General features: G+C 37.1%; 1 protein-coding gene across 3 annotated transcripts in view; it reads left to right on the plus strand.

The window, feature by feature from the left end:
• Positions 1-24554, plus strand: part of Phtf2 (putative homeodomain transcription factor 2) — a 139284-nt gene that overhangs the window by 24348 nt on the left and 90382 nt on the right. For all 3 annotated transcript variants that reach the window (XM_008830781.3, XM_029562366.1, XM_029562365.1), the window contains one exon: positions 7742-7821. In XM_008830781.3, coding sequence (XP_008829003.1) covers positions 7777-7821 — 45 coding nt within the window. In that variant the 5' untranslated portion in view covers positions 7742-7776. The remainder of the gene's footprint in view (positions 1-7741; positions 7822-24554) is intronic.

A 24554-nucleotide genomic window follows, 5' to 3' on the forward strand; every position in this document is an offset into this window, starting at 1 on the left:
TATGTTGCTTCAATCTCTTAGCTATTGTGAAAAGAGCAGCAACAAACATGGATGTACAAGTGTCTCTGCAATAGCACGAGTTCTTTGGGTATATGCGAAGGAGTGGTATAACTGGGTCAAATGGTAGGTTCATTTGTATTTTTTAAGAGTTCTCCACACTGCCTTCCATAGGGGTTGAACAAGTTTGCAGCCCCACCAGCAGTGGGGAAGTGTTCCCCTTTCCCCACATCCCCTCCAACATTTGGTATCATTTGTTCTCTTGATCTTAGCCAGTCTGACTGGGGTAAAATGAAATCTTAAAGTGGTTTTAATTTGCATTTCCATCATTACTAATGATGTTGAACACCTTTTAAGATGCTTCTTAGCCATCTTTATTTCCTCTTTTGAGAACTCTCTTTTCAGCTCCTTAGCCCATCTTTTATTTGTGTTACTTCCTTTCTTGATACTTTGTTTTTTGAGTTCGTTATGTATTCTGGATGTTAAACCTGTCAGATGTGTTGCTGGTGAAGATTTTTTTCCCATTCTCTGGGTTTTCACTTCCTTGGTTGGCTTCTTTTGATGTACAGAAGCTTTTTAGTTTAGTGAGGTCCCATTTGTTGATTCTTGACCTTGTTTCCTGAGCAATTGATGTCCACTTTAGAAAATCCTTTCCTACACCTATATATTGTAGGTTATTACCAGTGTTTTCTTCTAACAGTTTCAGAGTTTCAGGTCTCACATTGAGGTCTTTGATCCATTTGGAGTTGATTTTTGTGGAAGGTGAAAGATAGGGGTTTAGTTTTATTCTTCTACAGATACAGATTCAGTTTTGCCAGCACCATTTGCTGAATATGCTGTCTTTCCTCCAGTGAATATTCTTGGCCCCTTGTCAAATATCAGGTGGCTGAAATTGCGTGTACTCATATTTGGGTCTTTAATTTTGTTCTGTTGATCTACGGATCTATTTTTGTGCCAGTACCATGTTGTTTTTATGACTACAGCTCTGTAATACAGTTTAAAATCTGATATAGTAATCCTCCCAACATTGCTTTTAGTGCTCAGGGTTGCTTTGGCTATCCAAGGTCTCTTGTGCTTCCATATGAATCTTAGGATAGTTTTTTTCCAATTCTGTGAAGAATGTCATGGGGATTTTGATTGGCATTGCATTGAAACTATAAATGGCTTTTGGTTGGTGTCTTCCTCAATCTTTTTCCTTAAAGATTTAAAATTTTCATTGTAGAGGTCTTAATGTCTTTGGTCAGGTTTTATTATGAGATATTTTATGTTTTTTACCGCTGTTGTGAAGGGAAGTGTTTCCATGTGCTCTTTCTCTGACTGCTTGCTATTGGTATATAGAAAGGCTACGGACTTTTGTAAATTAATTTTGTACCTGCCACTTTACTGAATGATTTAATAATTTCTAGGAATTTTCTGGTGGAATTTTTGACATCTCTTAGATATAATAACATATCATCTGAAAAAAGGGAGAATTTTATATCTCTTCCAATTATTACTTCTTTAATTTCCTGCTCTTATCTTATTGCTCTTGCAAGAGCTTCAAGCACTATGTTAAAGAGGAGTGGAGATAGTGGACAGCCTCGTCTGGTTCCTGATTTTAATGGGAATGCTTCCAGTTTTTCTCCATTTAGAATGATGTTGGCTGTGGGTTTGTTGTATATGGCTTTATGTTGAGGTATGTTCCCTCCAGTTCAATTCTCTTAAAAACTTTTATCATGAATGCATGTTGAATTTTGTTGAAGGCCTTTTCTGCATTTATTGAGATGACAATGTGGTTTTTATCTTTGAGTCCATTTTTATCATTTATGACATTTATTGACTTGTGTATATTGAACCATCCCTGCATCTCTGGAATAAAGCCTACTTGGTCATGGTAAGTGATCTTTTTGATGAACGTCTATATGCAGTTTGCAAGTATTTTGTTGAGAATTTTTACATCTATGTTTATTAAGGATATGGGTCTGTAGTTTTCTCTTTTGGTTGTGTCTTTACCTGGGTTTGGTATTATAGTGATGCTGGCTTTATAGAATGAATTTGGGAGTTCTCCCTCTGTTTTTACCTTTGTGAATAATTTAAGTTGTATTGATTGCACATCTTTAAATGTCTGGTAGAATTCTGCTGTAAATCCATCTGGGCCTGGACTTGTTTTAGTCGGGAGTTTTTGTGTTACTCAGTTTCCTTATATGTTATGGGTCTGTTTAAACTGTTGATCTCTTCTTGGTTCAGCTTTGGTGGTTCCCATGTTTTTAGATATCCATCCATTTCTTTTAGGTTTTCAAATTTAATAGAGTGTAGGTGTTTAAAGTATTCCCTTGTAATGTTCTGGATCTTTTGGGTGTCTGTAGTGATGTTGAAGTATGGGCAATGTTTATGTGGGACTTGGATGTGGTAAAGTTGAGTGTGTAGTTCAGCAAATAGTTCTTCAGTGCAGTGACAGTCTTGGCAGAGAGGTACCTAGTGAGATGCAGAGAAGAATCTTGGCCTCCCTTCTTCCTCTTAAGTGTTTACACTGGTCAAGTGACTTGAATGGCTATCCATTTGCATTTTAAATGTCATACTTCTCAGTACAGGTTAGTACTGGAAGAGAGACATTAAACTCAGTTTTTAGTCAAGATGAGCACTTATTAAGGAGACTTTATTTTGGAGAAGTAAAAGCTGACTGAATAGAGAAAAGCATAAAGTGGCAGTAAAGGCAGAAGCAGCTTGTCAGAGGTGGGAGTGAATTGTTTTCTGAGCGGGGGAGTCATGCGAGTCAGACATTTGTTGTGAAAAAAATCAGAGGAATCCATTGTAATTATACTATTTCATAGAATAATTTGAAATATAAGGAGTAGCTAAAAATCTGACTTAGAAACATCTCATTGTGTACAAAGATCTCTCTTCCTGCTCATTAGTGTTATTGGTGAGATTCTATGAAAGCACACTTCACATACATACTGTTTTTTTCTGTAGTCTTTTCCCTCCACCTTAGCCTTTCGCATTGTAAATGAGTTGTTTGTGGAAATTGATTTAATCATTGTTTCTGGATATTTTGATAGTTATGGTGATTAATTCTGTGTCATAAAAAGAATTAGCTCAGACTGTCTATAGGAAGGTTCAAATATTATACCTAGAGTTAACTGTGGTTTTAGAATCATATTTTTTCATATTATAATGCCCATTCTTGTATCAGATCAGTTGAGTTTTAAAAAGATGTTGAGATGTAGAGAAATGGTTCAGATGGTAATGTGCCTGCCGTGGAGCATGAGGACCTGAGTTTGGATTCCCAGTAACCACATGAAAACAGACATGGTGGAACCTGCTTGTAAGTCCTGTGCTTCAGGGAGTAGAGACAGGTGAATCCCAGTGCTGTTTGGTCAATCAGCCTAGCCAATGTGAGCTCCGGGATCAGTGAGGGAGAGATACTGGCTCAAAAAATGAAGTGGAGAAGTAATTGAAGAAGAGCTTCAACTTCAACCTGTGGCCTCCGTATACATATGCACACACGTGTACAAACATGAACTTGTACACACACACACACACACTGAACATAGAAAAAAAATTCTATAGATTTTCTATTCAAGGTTGAAGTTTTTTATGCTTCTCTCCTCTGTGCATTAACATTGTATATATTTGAATATTATTTATCATTAGCAAGGTTATTTAACATAAATAGTCATGACAAAAGGGACCATAAGCATGGACTATTACAGAATCAAAGTTGGAAAGGCTTTAGCAATCTTTGTATCCACAAAATCATTTGTTGGTATATTAATTACTTTTGTTTACTTGTTAAATTTGTTGTTTGTGGTATGTTAATTACTTTTGTTTGCATATTTCAAATTCGTTATTTCTTTGTCCTTATGTTTGGTTACTTGAATTTTAGTTGTAAGAAATTTGAGTGTGCTTTGTCAGATGTCTGATTCATAAATCTGTCTCAGCATGTTGTAAAACCTGTTTTAAAAATAGCTCTGAGCCACTCAGTGTCACTGAAAGGTTGTTAACACACTGGAAAAACTATTAAATGAGTTGTAGAGCACACACCTTACCAAAGGAGTTTTTTTAAACAGAAAATTGTTTTTATTTCTGAAGATTCAAATAACTATAATTAAAAATATATAGAATATTTTATACAACTAATAGTTTGTTGGAGTTTTGACATTTGTTTCTAAGTGTGGGTTAATAAACCAAGGTGTGCTTAAAGCTTTGGATTGGTGAGATCACTGAACAGGGTAAAGCACTGTCTCTGCAAGAGTGACTACCTGAGTTGGATCCTTGAACTCATGTAAAGGTAAAAGGCGAGAACCTGACCTCCACATGAACACTGTGCCACATACACACATGTGCATCATGCACTCACATGCATGATAATAATAATTATTTAAAGTTAAAAAACTTTTGACTTTCAGATAATTTTATTTTAAGGCAGACAGTGTTTTCCTCATTTTTATTAAGGAATTTCTTTTTGTTTTCAGTACTTTTTTTTTTACATTTATTTAGTGTGTGTGTGTGTGTGTGTGTGTGTTGTATGCACGTGCCACTGGGCTCATATAGAGGTCAAAGGACAAGTCAGTTCTCTCCTTCCAGCATGTGGATCCCAGTGGGAACTCTCTGGTCATCATGCTTGGTGGCAAAGCAAGCATCTTTATCCACTGAACTGTCTCATGGCCCTCAGTGCTATTGTTTATATGTGACCATATAAATAGTCTCTTAAGTATACAATATAGAACATTAATAGATGTGGTCATTAAAATCCTTTCACACTTTTTATCATGAATGAATTCATGCTTTTTGGAGTTTTTGGAAAGAAGATACTTGATAGATAATCTGGAATTTTTTTCAATAAAGATTGGGTACAGTGTTGGGCATAGTGGCACGTCTTTCTTTAATTCTAGCAGAGACAGGCGAGTTCCAGGCCAGCCAGGGTTACATATGTGAGACCCTGGTTCAAAAAATAAAAACAAAAACAAAAAAGATTAGGTCTATTGAAAAATTGATTTCCAATTTTTTGTACCACTTATTGTAGTTTGTATAGGGAGATTATGATTAGTTTGCAAAGTGTATATAATTGTCTTGGCAAACAGATATGAGAGTAGACAGCTGTAGTGAACAGACCTTTAGCAAAATCAAGTGGGAAATCTTGAGTTAAAAACTATGATTAAAATGAATGAATCACCCCAGAGATCTCAAAGACAAAAACCCAAGCTGGAAATTTTAAGTCAATAAAGAAGAGCTTCCCTAAAGACATTGGTGAGAGAAATGAAGGTAACCACACCTGACCAAAAAAGCGTCAGAGGAGGTAAACTTTGAAATCTCTAAATAATGTGCATGAAGTTGAGAATTGACATTGCGATAATCAGGTAGCTATTTTTATTTTCAATGTCAACAGAACCCAATTGTATTTATTGCTTTACTCAGTTATTTTTCATGTTAATAAAAAGAACTATAAATATTGCCTACTTCTTGGGTGTTCTTTTTAAGATCCTGATTTCTAATGAGTGCCTGGTCAGATTCTGCTTCTGAGTGCGTGTTTGCCTTATCCTTAATACCACAACAGAGATGCTGTCTGTAGCATGGTCATGGGAAAAACATCTCAACGTTAACTGCTATCAGTATGAAGGGAACTTAGACAAGCATAAGAAAGATGCCAGTTGTATCAGATTCACCTCTGGGAGGTGCATGTGGCATCCAATCCCTTCCTCCCAGGGTTCTTGCAACAGCCTGAGGAAAAAAATTCTCCAAACCCCAGTTTGAAGAATCTTAAGGAGTTTATTGGACTTGCTAACCGTGCTTGGGGTGCGGGTTTACTTACAGAGAAGCAGCCCCCCCCCCCACCATGGCTGTGTTTGAAAGTCCACACCCAGACATAAATCCTGTGGTTCTGGACAGCCTTACAAAATGAGGAGAGACCAGCCTCTTGGTGTTCCCAGCTTTTATACCCTTAGCCCCGCCCCTGAAAGCGACTATGGTCAACTGATTGGCTGGAAGAGGGAAGGGGAGTGGCTTCTTTGTAGAGCGTGGGAAGGAAGGAGGTGGGTCCAGGGCTTGTCATCACAGGGTCAGAGGAACATCCTCTGGGTCACACTCTCCATCCCTTCCTCTGGCTCTCACAAAATTTTCCACCAGCCTTTTCCTCTAATATCCCTGAGCCTCAGAAGGGGTGGGGCAACTTTTCTCCCATTGTAATAGGGCACTGGACTCTTCAAGGCTCTGCATCCTCTGTCATGGCCTGATGGTTCAATTTAGTGGCATTCCACCTGCTATAAAAGCACAAACAGCAAGAAGCAAGAACATGTAAACAGTAACTGCAGTAATAGTTCATGGGCGTAAACACAAATGCTTGGATGGTACTAGTAGGTGCATCCCATCCATCTAACAATACAGTTGCAGTGGCTTCTCCACTGGGGCCTATAACCTCTCCTGCCACAGGGGGTTGGTCTGGTCTGCAATACTGGATGTGCGTTTCATCCCTATGAATGGACATTAGGTCCAGTTGATAATTAGCTGGTTGTGCATACACTAGGTGAGCCACTATCACGCCAGCGGGAACACCTTGCTTCACATGTTGATAGTGCAGCACGCGAGATCTGCGATGTCCTTCATTGAACAGGATAATGGGGGACAGTTCTCCCACAGCCATCTGCATAGCGCCTTCTGGCACTATGAAAGCCACCTCCAGTGGCAGGGAGTTTCCAGCTTAGTCCAAGCTTGATTTCTCCCTCTTCCATGCTCACATCAAGCAGCATCTTCAGCAATAGGGTCTTACCTCCACTTCAGGTGTGCAACCAACATTATTGGCAACCACCTTTATAGTTTTGGGGACCTCTGGGGTCCTTTTGGCCAACTGCTCATAGATAGGCAACCCACCCCTGGTACTGGGATTTTGGTTTAAAATCAGGAAGGACACTTTTCCACCCCCATAGGGTTCCTTTTTAAGACTTTCAACTGTTCCTTTAGCAGCCTGTTTTTTTCTAAATATTAGCAAACTGTGATAGCTGGCATGTCCTTAATATTATTCCTGTGTAAGTAACTTATATTGACTTAGCATTTAATATGGTTCTCTGGCTGATTCTAGTTTGATATTGTGTTTACTATAAAAATATATATGATTTTAGCTGGACATAGTGGTGCACACTTTTAATCCCAACACCTGAGATTGAGCCAGCCTGGTCTACATAGTGTGTTCCAGGCCGGCTGGGGCTACAGGGAGACCCTGTTTTAAAAAAACAAAATGGAGGCAGAGACAGGTGGATCTTTGTGAGATTGAGTTTCAGCCTGGTCTCCATAGTGCATTCCAGGCCAGCTGGGGCTACAGGGAAACCCTTCTCAAAAAGAAGAAACACACACACACACAATTTTGTCATTTCTATCAAACCCTCCTTTACTCACAGTGATTGACTCCTTGATAGACGCTAGGGAAAACTGATCTACAGTGAATGAGTTAGTTTCTTGTATATGTTAAATTATAAAAGAAAAATCTCCATTATGACCTGGAAAATTCTGAAATTTATTTGTCCTTAGATGACAATTCATTTTCTAAGAACATTCAAGTACTATATTCACACAAAAACATCTTTTATGACAGCTGATTTTTGTTTACTCAAGAGAACCTGTTGCTAAAATAGCACTGAGGGAAGGGTGTGATTAGCACAAGCAGAGTTGTGCCCCTTGCTCTGCAGGTGACAGAGTGCTATGTATGTATACTAGGAGTCTTCTCTTGGAAGGTAGAAATAAAGTCATTTGCATGTTTTTCTCTCTTGTACAGATTAAAATGACGAATGTATAATTTCAGTGGAATAAATGGCGTCCAAAGTCACAGATGCTATAGTCTGGTATCAAAAGAAGGTAAGTTGATAGTCAAAGCTTTTAATTTTTAAGTGTTTCACTTCCAAAAATATATGATGTGTATTTTATGTATTGCCTGAAATAATGGCAAAATAGATATTTTAGGATTTTTATTAAGAGGAAGATTATTGTGATTTTTCTTTTTGGTTACTTCATTTTTAACTCAATTTGAGAAGTGATACCTAAAATATTTTCCCCTAATTTTTACTCTATAATAACAAAATAGCTAGATTAATTACTGTCTGTTATAATTTAAACCAAATCTCCAGGATTATGCACATAATTAGAATCATAGAAAAATATTGAAAGTTTATCTTGCCTTAATTTTTTTAAAGAAAGAAAATTAGGTTATTAGAATTGTTCATAAAGTCCAAAGAAAAATTAGAACTTTTTTGTAAATACAGTCAAATGTTTACTCCTGAGTGTTGTTTACATTCTTTAAAATGTTTATTGTTTTAGTGGGTGTGGTGATGTATGCACTGGAGAGGCAGAGACAGGCAGATCTCTGTGCATTCAAGGCCAGCCTAGTCTACAAAGGAAGTTCCAGGCCAGCAGGGGCTGGGAGACTCTGTCTCAAAACGACCAAAAAAGAAAAAATTGTTTTATGTAGTCTTAGATTTTTTTTTTTTAGCAAGTATTTGTTTTTACACATTATCTTCTCAGTTGGGAGTGAGTTAAAGTCCTAGTTCCTAACAAAAACATTTTAAAGATTGGAGAGGAGAATGCTAGTTATTGAACTCATGTCTTTGTGCACATGAGGCAAGCATTCAGCCACTGAGCCACATTTCCAGCCCCTAAAGTATTTTTGATGCTTTATTTAGTTTTCTATTAAAAACGTAATTATATTTTAAGCTTTTTCTGTGTAAAGGGAAATCCAGGCAAGTTTTAAATTTAATAGAATTGCATATAAGCAATAATTACAGTATTTTAAAGATTAGGCAAATCTGGAAATATAATCTTATCAGTGGATATTTATTTGCTTCTTGGTAAAATATGCCACAGATATATAATGTCATATATAATGCCATGTTTTTCATATAAAATTCTTAATTGATAGTATTGATGTTGATAATGTATTTACTCACTCTTTTGGTTCTATATTAGTATCACTTTACTTTTAAACTTCCAGTTAGCTTAAAGACCTGTTTGGCCAAAGAGATTAAATATAAGAAAATTCATGGGCTGGAAAGATGGCTCAGTGGATAAGGGCACTGGCTGCTCTTGCAGAAGACTTAAATTTGAATCCCAGTACCCACATGGCAACTAACAACATCCGTAACTTGCAGGGGATCTGAAACCCTCTTCTGTCCTCTGTGGGCATTGTATGGCATGGGTGTACTTATACACATGCAGGCACAACACTCATACACATAAAAAAGTAAAAAATAAAAAGAAAATTCTCAAAGAAACCAGAGTAAGATAAAATAAAAACTTTTATATATGTTTGATATAGGTATTCTTTGCAGTATACTAAGTAAACTTCCCTTTTTTTCTAAGAAAATATTTTTTGAAAGCTTTTCTTGCCTTACTGAAGTAATGTTTTTTAAGTATTTTCTTTATATGGCCTTTCATGTGAAACAGTTCAGATTTCACTAAAAATTCCTTATGGAGCTGTTTGGCTAACTAACCTCCCTTCGGATTGGAGGGTTTTAAATATACTCACATGCACTTAGCAGAGTAACACCTCTCTTATCTGAGGTTAATTTTCTTAGCTGTTTGGATGTACACAATTTAAACATTCACCATCACAGTCGTATTAAATGTCACAAAATAGGGGCTGGAGAGATGGCTCAGCAGTTAAGAGTACTAGCTGGTTTTGCAGAGGACCTGGGTTTGATTCCCAGCACCCACATGGCAGCTGACAACTGTCCATCACTCCAGTTCCAAGGGATCCAGTGCCATCTTCTGACATCTGTGGGCATTGTACAACACCGGTGTGCACTTACATGCATGCAGGCAATACACTCATATACACAAAAGAAATAATAAATAAAAATATTTAAATGCCACAAGATACATCAACAAATATAACTACATATTTTTCTATTAGGGGTTGCCAGAATACATTTACTCTTTTACTCCTTTACTTTTAAAATTAGTTTTCTCAAAGAAATGCCCTTGAATACTTTTCAGAGATCATTGTTTCAAGGTTTGTAGTAAAGATTAAAACAAAACAAAACAAAACAAAAAACCCAAGACTATCCACATGTAAGCTCTGAGTTCTGCTCCCCGAAGGATGTAATTTTTAATTCTTTATAGTTATAGTTTTGTGGTTCTTAAACCAAAGTTCTGCCATTCCTCATTCTTAGTAGGGGTTTGAGGACTGGAATTTACAAATGTGCGGATGTGAGGTTTTAGTTTTCCTAATTACTTTTAGGGTATTGGCCTTTGTGGATAGCACTTACATAATAAACGTCATAAGATGCTCAAAGTTATGGTTGGCAGACTTTCTATAAAGGGCTCAATAGCAAGTGTTTTAGATTTTGAGGTTTGTAAAGTTTCTGCTATAATTACTCAACTCTGCAATTGCAGCATAGAAGCAACCATAGACGATGTGCAAAATGAATCTGCATGGCTGCGGTTATGTTCCCTTAAGACTTCATTTGCAAAAAGCTACTCGATTTGGCCCATAGACCTTTGTTGTTGACCAGTGTTTTAAGAACCAGTCTCCCATAACAAAAAATTGTCCTGCTCAGAATGCAGTAGTGCCCTGTGGAATCACACTGGGTTAAATAGCCTACCTTGTTTGACTTGGTCATTTTTTTTTTGTAATGTTATTTGTTGATTTCTGATCCTATGATAAAGGATGTCATTTGTTTATTTATTTATTTTGCTTGTTTTTAAATAAGCTTGCCCTTAATGTTTACTCTTACCCTCCAGTGGCTAAAATTTCTGGTTAAATCAGTGTTTTGCTTACAATTACTCTTTGTGATCATTTCTAGCTGTGCTGTGCTGTGCACTATCACAATATTTCCAGTCTGTATGATTTATATTTTTGCTTGATTTTTCAAATTCTTGAAGCCTCTGATAGAACTATAAAAATTTGTTTTCTTGCAGTCATTCTCATTCAAGCTTTCTTTTGTTTCCTCAAGAATGACCCTTCTAGAATTGTTTGTACTCCTGCAGAATTGCTTTCCAATCTTCTCTCTTGTCTTTGTTAAAATATAGAAATATAGATTGAGAATTTCTCTCAGGTCTTAGGTCATACAGATTTTTCTCTCTAGTGTATGCTTATAAAAGTGTCCTAGAAGTGTCTGTAGTACACCAGTGAAAAGAAGCTTTGAGTACTGACACTTGATACTTGCTGATTATTTGACTAGAGACAGATAACTATTTCTTTGAGTTTTAATTGCTACTTTTTAATTAACCAGATAATGGTTCATAGCACATTTTCAATCATGGGTCCTTTTGAAATTGTGATGAAAGCTAAGAGTATAATTTTTCAAAATTCATATAATGTTTATACATGTAACATGTCACATTTGATTTGGAATACTGTTTAATATGCCCTGGAGTATATAATTAAAAGTGTTTAACAGTTTGCTTTTGTGACTGTTATTAAGTAGTATTTGGTTTATACTAAGTGATACTACCATAAATAAAATTCAAACCACATTTACCTTTATTTTCTTTTTTTTATATAGCAGTTTCATCTTTATTGAAATATCAGCTTTACTTGTTATAATTTAGCCACAGTCTTTACCCCTTCACTCTTAAAAGGAAACATAAAGTATTTAACATTTCTGCTAGTTCTCCATGTGTTCCACTCACATTCTTTATGCAGCTTACAAAGTCATCTCATGTTGCTGTTTCCCCTCTTTCATTTTGCTGTCAGTTCAATTTTTGACTAATATTCACTTATGAAATACATGTGTCTGTCTTAGAAGCTTTAGATTTTGTTTGTTGTTTGTTTTGAGTACTAGTGTAAACTCCAAGGCCATAACTTGATTTGTAAGTTATTTTGAACTTGAACTTTAATGTCAAAGGTGAAATTTGCAGGAGAAAGTAAAGCATTTTATTATAATGTGTATAAAAAAAATCAAACGTATGATACCTTTATGCATGGTTTGTTTTTTTTTTTTTTTTTTTTTTTTTTTTTTTTTTTAAAAAAAAAAAAAAAAAAAAAAAAAAAAAGAGGACGATAAATCTTTCACTGTGATATATCAAAATAACTGCCTCTGCCTCCCAAGTGCTAGGACTACAGGCGTGCACCACCACGCCCAGCTTACTTTGATATTTTTAAAGTTTTTAATATTTAGTTTTAAACTTCATTTTATATTATTACAGTTATGATAATCAAGAATAATTTAGAAGTTTGTAGTGTTAAAATAGGTTTATCTTTTTTTTTTTTTCTTGAAGGATCAGTATGCAACAGGAATGACAGTGGGGGAGAAGCCAGACAGTTTCAGGTTAATAATGAGCGTTTTTTATGATACTATACTTTCATATATGTGTTTATTTCCTAGTCAAGGCAATTTTTTATTTTTGGGAAGGCATGCAAATATGAACCTGAAGTTTTAAGGCATCAAAGATAATTGACACAAAAAATATTCGTTTAAAAATTACTGATAAAAAATTTTATGAATATACAGGTCAAATTATGAGAAAATGAAGTTCTGTTTCAAAAGATAAATGTGAAAAAGAACTTTGACCTACTAACTAAATTTGAAAAGCAAAGAAAAACCACAAATAACTAATACTTAGAGAGTAAACAGAAGCTTATAGAACTGGGGAAGAACTGTGAAGTGTAGGCCTAGTCATTGCCTTTAAGGAATCAATAGCCAACAATAAAACAGTGAACTTTCGTGTGTGTCTGTGCTACATGTGTGTGGGTACCACGGAAGCCAGAAAAGGGCATCGAGTCTCTTGGACCTGGAGTTACACGTGATTATGAGCTGTGTAGTGTGGGTTCTAGGAACTAAACTCAGCTCCTCTGAAAGAGCAATGCACAGTTATAACTGCTGAGTTATCTCTCCAGCCCATGGATGAATGTTTTATGGCTTCTAAATGTGAGCCAGGAATGGGATCCATGTAGTAACTTAGTGAGAAACTAGTCTGAGAACACAAACTTGATTGGCAGCTGCTATCAGTTAAAAATAGTTCAGAATTTTCAATCCTCTTATCTTCTTAAGTCCAGATGTATGTAAATGTGCATGTGTTATGTGTATTCATGTATGTGTAAATGTGTCTGTGTGTGAGGTATTTAAGAACATAAATAGGGCGTTTCAAAGTAGTAACTTGCCCAAGGCTACACAGATGTTTGAGAAGTATTAAGTCCAAAATCTGGTACTGTTTTTTGTATCAGTCAGGATTCTTTTCTAAGATGAATCCAGCACAAACTATTTTAAAAAGGGAAATGTATTGACTTAGAAGCTGAAACCTGTAGAGTGGTGAGACTTTATTTACTGCAGGATAACTAAATGCCAATTCCAGAGTACTAGCAGATAAATGCGGATGTCTGGTTCGTTTTCCTTCTCGGCTTCTCTAGTGTTAACTTACTTCTTATTACCACAGAGAACTTTCTTTGTTATGGGGACCAATCCAAAGGCAACTCTGGACTCTTTGACTCTGAGAAGATAGGGTGTATGTAGGGCTACGATCCATGCAGCTTCAAGCATATTTTACAAGAAGTGCTAAGCCACAAAAAAGTGTGTGTGTGTGTGTGTGTGTGTGTGTGTGTGTGTGTGTGTGTGTGTGCCATGATATGCCCATGTAAGTCAAGGGCAACTTGTAGGAAGAATCAGTTCTCTTCTACCATGTGGGTCCTAGGGATCTAACTCAGGTTGTCAGGCATGGTGGCAAGTGCCTGACTCTCTGAGCTATCTGGCTGGCCCCAAGCACTGTTTTTGAGTAAGGTTCTGTTTCGTTTGTGACATTTACTAGCTTGTACTGCTGAATATGTTACTTAATCTTGGAACTTTAGTTCCTCCTCTGTAAGCTGCAGATAATAAAGGTTTTTGAGGAAGAAAATTAACCATGGATTTTTAAAAAATTTAACTAGTGTATGAATTGGTGAATAAGTACTAGTCTTAAAACGACTATTACGGGGCTGGAAAGATGGCTCAGTAATTAAGAGCACTGACTGCTCTTACAGAGGACCCGGGTTTGTTATCCAGCACACACATGGTGGCTAACAACCATCTGTAGCTCCAGTTCCAGGGGATCTGACGCCTTCCTCTGACCTCCACAGGCATTGCACAATACAGGTGAACTTATGCATATGCAGGCAATACACTCATACACATAAAATAAAAGTAATAAATAAAATAGAAAAAATTACTGTAATAGCCAATTTAATGATGAAATATAAAAGGAAATTAAAATATCTCCTTGGGGCTGGAGAGATGGCTCACCGGTTAAGAACACTGGTTGTTCTTGCAGAAGACCTGGGTTCGAATCCCAGCACCTACATGGCAGCTGGCAACTGTCCCTAATTCCAGTTCCAGGCCACCTGATGGCCTCTTCTCTCCTCTGCGGGCATTGCACGACACGGGTGCACTTACATACATGCAGGCAATACAGGCATACACATAAAATAAAAAATAATAAAATTAAAAAAATATCTCCCAATAATCAGCAATTTCTCTAATAATTAGGCCTTTGTTACACTTAATTCTTCTGTTGGCAAAGATGTGGGTGACTAAGGCAAGGCCAGAAATGCCGTTTTCCTTGGCCATAGTGATCAGTCCACATATGCTCAACAACCCAAGCTGTTGCACAAATGTGTAAAGAATTAGAGCTGGTAGGAAAGACTTGCTTCCTTCATCAAGGAGATCGAAGGCTAAAGTTTGGAATAGCCTCAGGAGAAACATGGAGAAAATGACGAATGAGAGGAAAGAATGAGATGGAAACAGGGTCAGAAATAGGGAAAGCCACAGACTAGCACGATGCTCTGCCTGGATTTTCTCACTTGATTCTCTTTTTAGAAAAGGGTGTGTGTGTGTGTGTGTGTGTGTGTGTGTGTGTGTGTGTGTTTGCGTACGTGCGTTCATGCATGTACGTGTGAGAGTTACAGGTGCATGCATGCTAGAGTGCATGTGTGGAGGTCAGGAATTGGTTTTCTCCTTTTCACTGTGGTTTCTAGGTCTTGAACTCAGCTCATGAGGCTTGCGTGGCAAACACTCTTATCTACTGAGCATGTCAGCAGCCCTAAATTCTCTTTTGTAAAAGATAGTTTCAATTAGATTTTTTTACCTTGCAAAAGGAAGACTACTGACTAGTACATAGAGGCTGTATATGTGTTTATATGCATATGTTTTAACTTTTTAGAAATATATATTCTGAAAATCACAAAAAACATGTCAACTTGATGAATGTTTATAAGTTAGGGAAGCAGGGCTTGAGTCTGGCGCCTTAGACCACTCGACCATCCTGACTGAGGAACAGATCCTCAAACGACCTTAAGAGTAAAAATAAATTGGTTTATCTGGGCAAACTGTATGGCCTTAATAAACACCCAAAAGGAAAGTATAACCAAAGATTAAAGGGGCCGATATAATTTTTTAAGAGTCCATATGCATAGCTAAAGGCCACATAATAAACAACAATGCCAGTTATGAGATACCTTCTTTTGGGTTTTTGGCCAGAGTGGCCAAAGGCACTCCCAGATAGTAACCCAGCATAGAACTGGGAAAATGAACAGCAGACCTCAATCTTATCTAAAGGAATATTGACAACTGGTTGCTGCTAGATAAGAAACAGCTGACCCTCCTAAAACAAAGACCTCTAGATAGGCTGACTAGATTCACCAGATGGACAAGTAGTGGGGAATGGCTGGGGGTGCCAACAACACAGCAGATAGTAGCAGGGATAACAGAGTATAAAGGCTCTAGTGGGGAGGGAGGCTATGGGTGGGTGCCATCTGGGAAGTGGATATATAGTTGAATAAGATGGTTTGGGATGTTCTGTATAATATACACACACAGAAAAAAAACAATTTTTTTAAATGTATTATATTTGAGGAAGAAGCATAAAAGTTTATGTCACTGTCCTTGTCTGTTCTTCACAGATACATACAGATTAGAGATGCATGCACCAACGTCTCAGTGTTAGTAGCAAAAACAATGAGTCTTTCTGCAAGGAACAATATATTGTAAAATGAAATGCAGATCTTTTTTAATGGTTAAAAAGTCATTCAATTTTATGTCTTACAGGGATTACACTGAGTTCAATATTGTATAACTGTATTAATTCAACTGTGAACCTAGAAACTTGCACCCACTTGTGAAAGAGATGTACTCTTGCTCTGGAGTGTGTTACTGAATATGTTAAAGCTATAATGAAATACTTCTTCTAATCATGTAGTTATTAAATTTTTTTAAAATAATGATTAAGAAAACCATAAAAAAATATGACTTAGTCCTTTTTACTCACAACTCTTCGAGAGTGACAGCTGTTAAGACACTGTATCTTAATGGGTACCAATAGCAATTTTCAGATTTGGGGCTGAATCCTGTTCTTGAAGATCTGTATGATTTTTGTTATGTTGCTTAGCTTCTTTGAATTTTACTCTCTTTGCACCTATAAAAAGATTCTGATACCTTTAGCTAAACATATGGACTCTTAAAAATATATATTGACCCCTTTAATCTTTGGTTATACTTTCCTTTTTGGGTGTTTAAGGCTATAGAGTTGGCCCAGATAAACCAATTTATTTTTACTCTTAAGGCCATTTGAGTATGTTAAAGCTGTAATGAAATGCTTCTTCTAAAAAAAAAAACCAAACATTTCAAATAGCAAAAAAAAAAAAAAAAAAAAAAAAAAAAAAAGATTCTGATACCATCTTTTGTATTTATTTCTGGATTAATTGACAGTATGTGTACCATAGTGTCAAGCACACTGTACCCCTGTAAAGGTTATCTCTACTGTTGTTATTACTTCTTCACATTTTCCAAACATGACCTGATGAGTTGCTCCCCAAAGTTGCCAGAGTCCTGTTTCATGGATTCTAAAGTTCTCATGAAGACGAAAATGACTGCTACAGGGCTAGGCGAAGTGGCACATCCCTTTAACCCCAACACTCTGGAGGTAGCGGCAGGTGGATCTCTGTAAGATCAAGGCCAGCTTGGTCTACATAGCAAATTCCAGGCTAACCAAAAAGACCTGTCTCAAAACAAACAAAACAAAAAAAACAAAGACTCTTAGTTGTAAGTGGTAACCATGAAATGTCAGGAGTCTAATGTCCAATGCTAGAACAGTGAACATTTAGTTGATTTTTGCTGTTTATCACTTACACAGCAAAGTCATGTAATCATGTGGCATTTTAAAATCTCAACTTTGCTTGTTTCAGTTACTGGTCATGACTCTCCAAAAATAAGATTGTTCTAGCAGAAATCATTGGTTAATGTAGTTGCTATAATAGTTGCCTTTTCACTTAGGATTTTCTGATTTTTGTAATAAGAGTTCCTATTTTTTCACCCACATCCTCCAATTTGGTTATCTCTAGTCTAAATAATTTAGGTTTTAGTTTTATTTGTTTACAAGGAAAAAGGTATACTCAAGAGCTTGACTTTAGAGACACAGTTCCTAGTAAACATTTTACTTTATATGATAGCATTAGAGATTGAGCTTGACCACAGTCACAAAGTAGTGATAAAGCCAAAACGAGATCTGCTGACTCTTACATCATTGTTTCTCCTATACTAAAGTTCCCTTAACAGAACAACACACTGAAGAGACATTTTCTAAAAAGTAGGTGTAATGGTACCCACTTTAAGGTGGTTTTAAAATTTTTATTTTATGTGTGTGAGTGCTTTGCCTGCATGTATATCTAAGTGCACCGTGTTTGTACAATACCCATGGAGACCAGGAAAGGGTGTTGGATCCCTTGGAAATGGATGGTTGTTAGCCACCATGTGGGTGCTAGGATCTGGACCTGAGTCCTGCAAAAAGTAGCCCATGCTCTTAATTACTGAGCTATCTCGCTGGCCTTTGGTACATACTTTTTAAAAATATTTAATTATTTTTGGGGGATCCATGTCATGGTGTGCATATGGAGGTCAGAACACAACTTGTGGGAGTCGGTTCTTTCTTCCTAGTATGTGAGTTCTTGAGATCAAACTTAGGTGGTCAGGCTTAGTGGCAAATGTGTTTACCTAGTGAGCCATCCTGCTGGTCCCTGAAGAGACTTTCATATAATTCATGTGTTTGAGAGTTTAAAAAAGTAACTTCTGATGTGAAGATCCTTGGCAAGGTATACACCTTTTTTTAAAGCTATGATTAGTAGTGTACATACATATATATTGACTTTCATAGTAATGATGGTAGTGCTAGTGGTGGTAATAATGTCACCACCATACTTTCATGCAGCATCTTCTCCGAGAGTGCTTCTATATATATATTTATTGTGATAATTGGACAGATTAACTCAGTGACTATATAAAGATTATTGTAAGAAGTTATATTGATTTTGTAGGGCTTTGAAAACAAATGACTGGCTGGCTTAAGACAAACTCTTTCTTAAAATTTTTATTTATCATTTTTATTTTATGTGTATGCATGTATTGCCTGCATGTAGATAAGTGCATCGTGTTGTGCAATGCCTGTGGAGGTCAGAAGAGGCTGTTGGATCCCATGGGACTGGAGTTACGAACAGTTGTTAGCTGCCATGTGGGTGCTGGGATTCGAACCCAGGTCTTCTGCAAGAACAACCAGTTTTCTAAACTGCTGAGCCATCTCTCCAGCCCCAACAAACTCTTTAATAGCTCAGGAAGTCAGAAGTCTAGAATCAAAGTGTCAGTAGGGTTGGTTCTTTCTGGAAAGATACTCTGAAAAACTGTTTTGTGACTTCTAATTTCTGGTGTACAGTCCTTGGTATACCTTGGCATATAAGCGTATCATTTCTTTGTTGTTACTTTGTTTGTTGTAACAGAATCTCACAGGCCCAGGCTAGCCTCCACTTGTAGCAGTCCTTCTGCCTCAGCCTCTCCTGGGCTGGGATTACAGGAGTAAGCCAACTTCCAGGTTAGATACATCATTTCAGTCTGCCTCCATTGTACATTGCCTGCCGCCTTCTATTTCTGTGTCCTGTTCTCTTAATACAAGGACAACAGTCACTGCAGTTAGGACTTACGTAAGTTACTGTCCCTTTTGAGATCCTGTATTGATTATATCTGCAAAGAGCCAATTTCCAAATAAGATGTGGGTTTTTTTTTTTTTTTTTTTTTTGGGCAGGTTCTCACAATGTAGACCAGGTTAGCCTTGACCTCAGACTCAGAGAGAGCCATCTGCCTCTAATTAAAGGCATGGTGCCCAGCCTAAATAAGATAACATTCTGCGATTACAGTAGACCTGAAGTTCGGGAAACACTGTTCAACCTAGTATAAAAGTAGAGCCAAGGAACCAAAGGATACATTGACTTAGAGGACTCCATGTGGAGATGTACAGCTTTCTTTCTGTGTAGCTGTGTTCAGTACAAGTAGAGAACTCGGAAGAGACCAAGCCCCTAAATATTTTCTTCATATTCCTAAAAGTTAAGATTCTCAGTCATTTGGCCCCTTGTATATGAAGTGTTAAAGCATAAGTTTGTATGAAGTTAAGAAGTTTGTACTTCTTACTAAGTGTGTAGATGTTTGGATTCTTTATCCAGTCTATTTTGTCATTTTCTATCTATTGTAAGTAATAATAATTCACTTTTTAAATGCCTAAGTTAAACTGCTGCAGTCATGTCTCGGTCTTGGAGGGTGTTCAGATGTACTTTGTTACAATGCTAATTCTTTCTTTAGAACCAAAAGACACTGAATATGAAAGTATGAATTTCAGGCATATAAAATATCAACTCATTATTTCAGTAGTAAAATTGTAACAGTTAAAACATTGAATTGTAAGTTTTAAAAATTCAACTTCTTACTGAAGTCAAATGTAAGAAAATGTATCTTTTGTTTCCCCTCTAATTGCTACAGGCTACTGACAAACTATACCTATTTTTCTGGTGTGTGATGCTAACTATACACAACAGTTTGGATTTATTATGTATTGAAGAACATATTTAACTTTCCTGAATAATCCTTAGATAGCTGACTTTATATGTATTTGATAATCTTGAAAGAGTTTAACTTTTTTAAGCTTTAGTACCTTGTTATAATATTCAGATGAGAATCCTTGTAAGATTGCTATGATGATTAAATGAGATAACATACATAAACTAAGTATAGTGCACAGGCACTGTCCCTCTAACATACAACACATGTGATAATGAAATGTTATTTGCATATTAATGAGATGGATGTTTTGTTTATTTTTTCGTAAAGAATTAAGTCTTGGCTGAATATTTCATACTGGAGGATGTAGAGCATCTTCAGCATTTTTCAGTTGATTGCTACTTTGATTTTTTTGCTGAGAACCAGCTTTGTATACATACATAGTACAAAAATGCCAGGTATGTTTTGAGGCATTTCAGAAATTATTGGAAATTCTTGATACTGTCTAAGGGTGCAGGAAAGGGTTCATATTTTTTGCTGAGTAAATTAAAAGGCAGGAAAAGTTTAAAAGTCAAGTAAAACCAAGTTTTATTCAAAGAGAACAATTTTAAAAAACATTTTATTATTTTCATTGTACATGTATGAGTATATTGCCTGTCTATATAATTATACCCATGTCATGCAATGCCTGTGGAGGTCAGATCCCCTGGAATTACTGCAGTTGTTAGCTGTCATGTAGGTTCTGGGAATTGAACCCAGGTCCTCAGCAAGAGCAGTCAGTCCTCTTAACCACAGAGCCATCTCTTTAATCCCCAAAGAGGACAGTTTTATTCATGTTGAAAAGAAAAGAAAATCCCTGGGCAGGCAAGCTTTAAATCTCAACAGATACTCAGACCAGAAAGGAGAAGATCAGGAAAAAGGCCTTGCTGTTAAAATGGCATGGAAGTTGGCCACCTGGCAGCAGGCAGCCACGTGGCAGGGAGGGGAGCTTTAGAGAAAGTCAGGAAGCCCACAATACCAGAAAAAAACATACTGTGTTCTGGCCAGCATCTGCAAGAAAGAGAAAAAGGAAAAGTTGCATCTCTGAAAGCTGGGCAGACCCAACAAATTGCATAAAGGCTTGGAAGGACTAGGGGGTGGGAATTCTGGGAAGGAAAAGTATATTATCTCATTAAAGGACTAATTAATCATTCTACGTCCTTAGTGTGTCTTATGGTGAACCTGTCTTCCTGAGGGATGGTCCCTTAGCCAGGTCTTTGATTCTGCTCAACTGGAATGTGAGGTCTATCCCCAGGCCAGAGAGTTCATCCTCTCAACCAGAAGAAGATAGTTTTGTTTTGTTTTGTTTTTTTTCTTTACTTTACTGGGTCTTTACTGCTGTAGTGTCATTCTGTCATAATTCCAATCCAAAATTCAGTTAATAGTGTGTGTGTCCACTTTCTGTCCTCCCTCCCTCTCTCCCTTCCTCCCTCTCTCCCATTCTTCCATTCTTTCATTCTTTCAACTGTATTTCTCTTACTGGCCTAGTCTGGCTCTCCAGCTAGCTCCAGGGATCTTACTGTCTCTGTCTTTCCAGTCATGGAATTACAAGTTTAGGGTCTGCTAGCCACCTGGCTTTTTTATGTTTGTTCTAAGGATCCTATGCAGCCTCACTGCTTACATGGCAAGTACTTTACTGACTGAAATATCTTCTTAGCCCTCAGTTAACATCTTAAAAAAATGAAACCCTCACTTGGGAGGCAGAGGCAGGCAGAGCTCTGTGAGTTCAAGGCCAGCCTGGTCTGTATAGTGAGTTCCAGGCCAGCTGGGACTAGACGGAGACCCTGTCTGAAAAAAATAAAAAAAGAAAAAGAAAAGAAACTCAAGCCTCAGTTTTTAAAATCAAACATTCTAATGTAGTCCCATGCTGAGAGATGATGGTAAGAAAATATTGAAAGTCTTTGTTTTCAAAAATTATGTCATGTTTTATAAAGAGCAGAAAACCGTGTGGTAGAAACACTGCAGTTCACAGGACACAGTAGTTATGAGCAGCAGGGCAGCAGGCACAGTGCCAGTTGCACCTGTGTACTCAGAACCAAGGTTACAGAGAAGGCATGTGAGCACAGTCAGAAACACCTGGAATCCACTGTGTGTTTGATTGTGAATTAATTTTGGGGGACTCCCGCATTCAGTTTCTCCACACACAGCTGAAGAAACTGGTCTCTAGTGAACTGAGCTTTTTTCATAACTCAGAAAAGCCTGTGCTCTTATCTTTTTCTTTCTTCCTGCTCTCTTTTGCCTTAGGCTGTGACACTCCTGTTTGATGTTACCTTATGCTAGAATCTTTTTACTAAAGAATCAGAAACTTAGAAAAGAAATGCACCTTAAATGTTACCCTGTGTGGGTGTGTTAGAAAATGCCTGTAATTTTAGCGCTCTGGAGGCGGAGACCGGAGGATCCCTGTGATTTCCAGGCTATCCTGGGCTACAAAATTCAAGACAGGCCTGGACTGCTCTCTGCCTCAAACAAAACAAAAAGTTATCTTTTATCTTTACTTTACAGATGAGAAAGTGAAACACTTTGAGAGATTGGGAGCTCTATTATCTTGCTTTTTAAAAAGCACCTAATCTAGAGATTTTTGTCAACTCTGTCTTAAGTTACAGTTTTGTTTTTGAACCAGTAGTTCCTGTACTTAGTGCAGATAGCACAATCAGCTCTCATGGAGAAATTAAAGGTAAAATAGAGCCTTGAGCTATTCCCTAGCAATGTCCTCCTGAGCCACTCACTACTCAGCAACATTTCTAGAGTCAAAAAGCTTCTAAGCCTTACCCCTGAATATACCGGGTAATAGGCTAGCAAAAACAATATCGGTAGTTTCTTCTGTCCTCCATGGGCATTGCATGACACGGGCGCACTTACGTACATGCAGGCAATACACGCATACACATAAAACAAAAATAATAAAATATTTTAAAAAATGAATATTTAGTAATATAAAGTTTTTGTATTGCAGATACCTTAGTATGTCCAAACTAGGAATTTCTACCTCCATAGTTATATGACTTTGAAATGCTAGTCATTTGCTTCTGATTTTTTTAAGTGAAAGTCAGTTCCATTGCAAAGAAGGACTCATTTGTCTGTAGCAGTTGCCAGATACAGGCCCTAAAAATTCAAGTTACTGTTTACACAGGAACAAGAACAAAGAACTGGACTTTTTTTAATGAATAAAGCTTGTAGTTGTCTGTTATTGGAAAGAAAAATATTCTATGACATACTGGAAAACTAGTCTTTAACTTTTTAAAATTCTCTGATGAGTAAATTTAAAATAGAAACTTTAGTCAAGGTCAGAAGATTTGCCAGCTAAATTCCAAATATCTTATAGTCAGTTTATCTTTAACCATGGTAACAGACATAATGGTGAAATAATTTGGTAGATTACCATTGGCAGCCTAAAATTAGGCCAGTGTGGCAGCTTTGAAAAAGACCTGAAAGAGACTAAAACATAGTTGTTAAATGGCTGTATGTTCATAGCTTTAGAAAGAATGACATTTATAAATGTTGTTTAACAGTAATTTAGAAGCTAAATTGCTCTCTGCTGAATGGCCCATAGTGTTTATTCAAATAAAAGCCATTGATTCAGTACCAAGGATTGAGTCACAGAGAATAAAATACTGGAGGTATACAGCCTAAAAGTTTTTTATTTGAACTATTAGACAGAATTAAATTTTTTTTCTGTTTTTTTAAATGGGGCTTTTGGCTATTCTAACATTTCCCCCTCTGAAGAAGTAACCCTAAAATCTTTTAAGGATTAGATAAAAGCTCCCAAATATTTTAGACCCTTGGAACAGAGTATGTTGCTAAGAGGTCCAACTGGCTACTTTTCTTTGGGGTCTTTTTACCCTACCTGCCTAGCCACTTCCTACCTCCTGTCCTTATCACACCATCCTCTGAAGAGGTTACCCAAATTGCTAATAGGGAATCAGGACGCAGACTGCTCTGGCTTCTTCCATGCTGAACAGGAACACATGGTAAGGCAATTGGAGTACCCCTTCAGTGGGTCTATCTAAAAGATTCCCAAATTGCATAACTCTTATCTCTAGGGGGAAAAGAAAATCCTTGAATCCTGAATAGGAGATGAGAAGGAGAAGTAAAGGCAATTAGCATAACAAGTTCTAGACAGGGAACTAGAAAAAAGTCAGAACAGGGCAGTTTTCAAATGTTCATAGTGGAGTCCATTGGAATTTCTTGGCAAGGGCTTCCAAAAGCATCACTCTATTGGGTTCCTTCTCATTTTTTCTTGTCTTCCAAGGCTGGACTCTAGAGTGATAGATTCGGGATTTGCTTTCAGGTATTTTGGTAGCTGTTAGAGTGGTTAGAATCAGTGTCAGTTCCTTATCAAAGGCTTCTAGATAGGGGGAGAAAACTTAGCCATCATTTTAGAACAATAGCTGGTTGTCTCCCTTAGCACTACAGTATTGGGCACTACAGTATTGGAGACCATGGTAAGTTTTACATCTGAGCAGTACTTCCTGGTTAGGAACAAAATCATCAATGAGAAATAATTGTCTAAATAACTTTTTATATAGACTTAAGACTAATATCTGGGAAGTATAATCCCTTGAACTCTTAAAGAAATATACTGATGGGGCTGGAGAGATGGCTCAGCGGTTAAGAACACTGGTTGTTCTTGCAGAAGACCCAGGTTCGAATCCCAGTACCCACATGGCAGCTAACAACTGTCTATAACTTAAGTTCCAGGGGATCCGATGGTCTTCCATCCTCAGGGGCATTGCATGACACAAGTGCACTTACCTACATGCAGGCAATATATGCATA

The sequence above is a fragment of the Nannospalax galili genome, unplaced genomic scaffold, assembly GCF_000622305.1.
Source record: "Nannospalax galili isolate Female #2095 unplaced genomic scaffold, S.galili_v1.0 scaffold312, whole genome shotgun sequence".
Lineage (NCBI taxonomy): Eukaryota > Metazoa > Chordata > Mammalia > Rodentia > Spalacidae > Nannospalax > Nannospalax galili.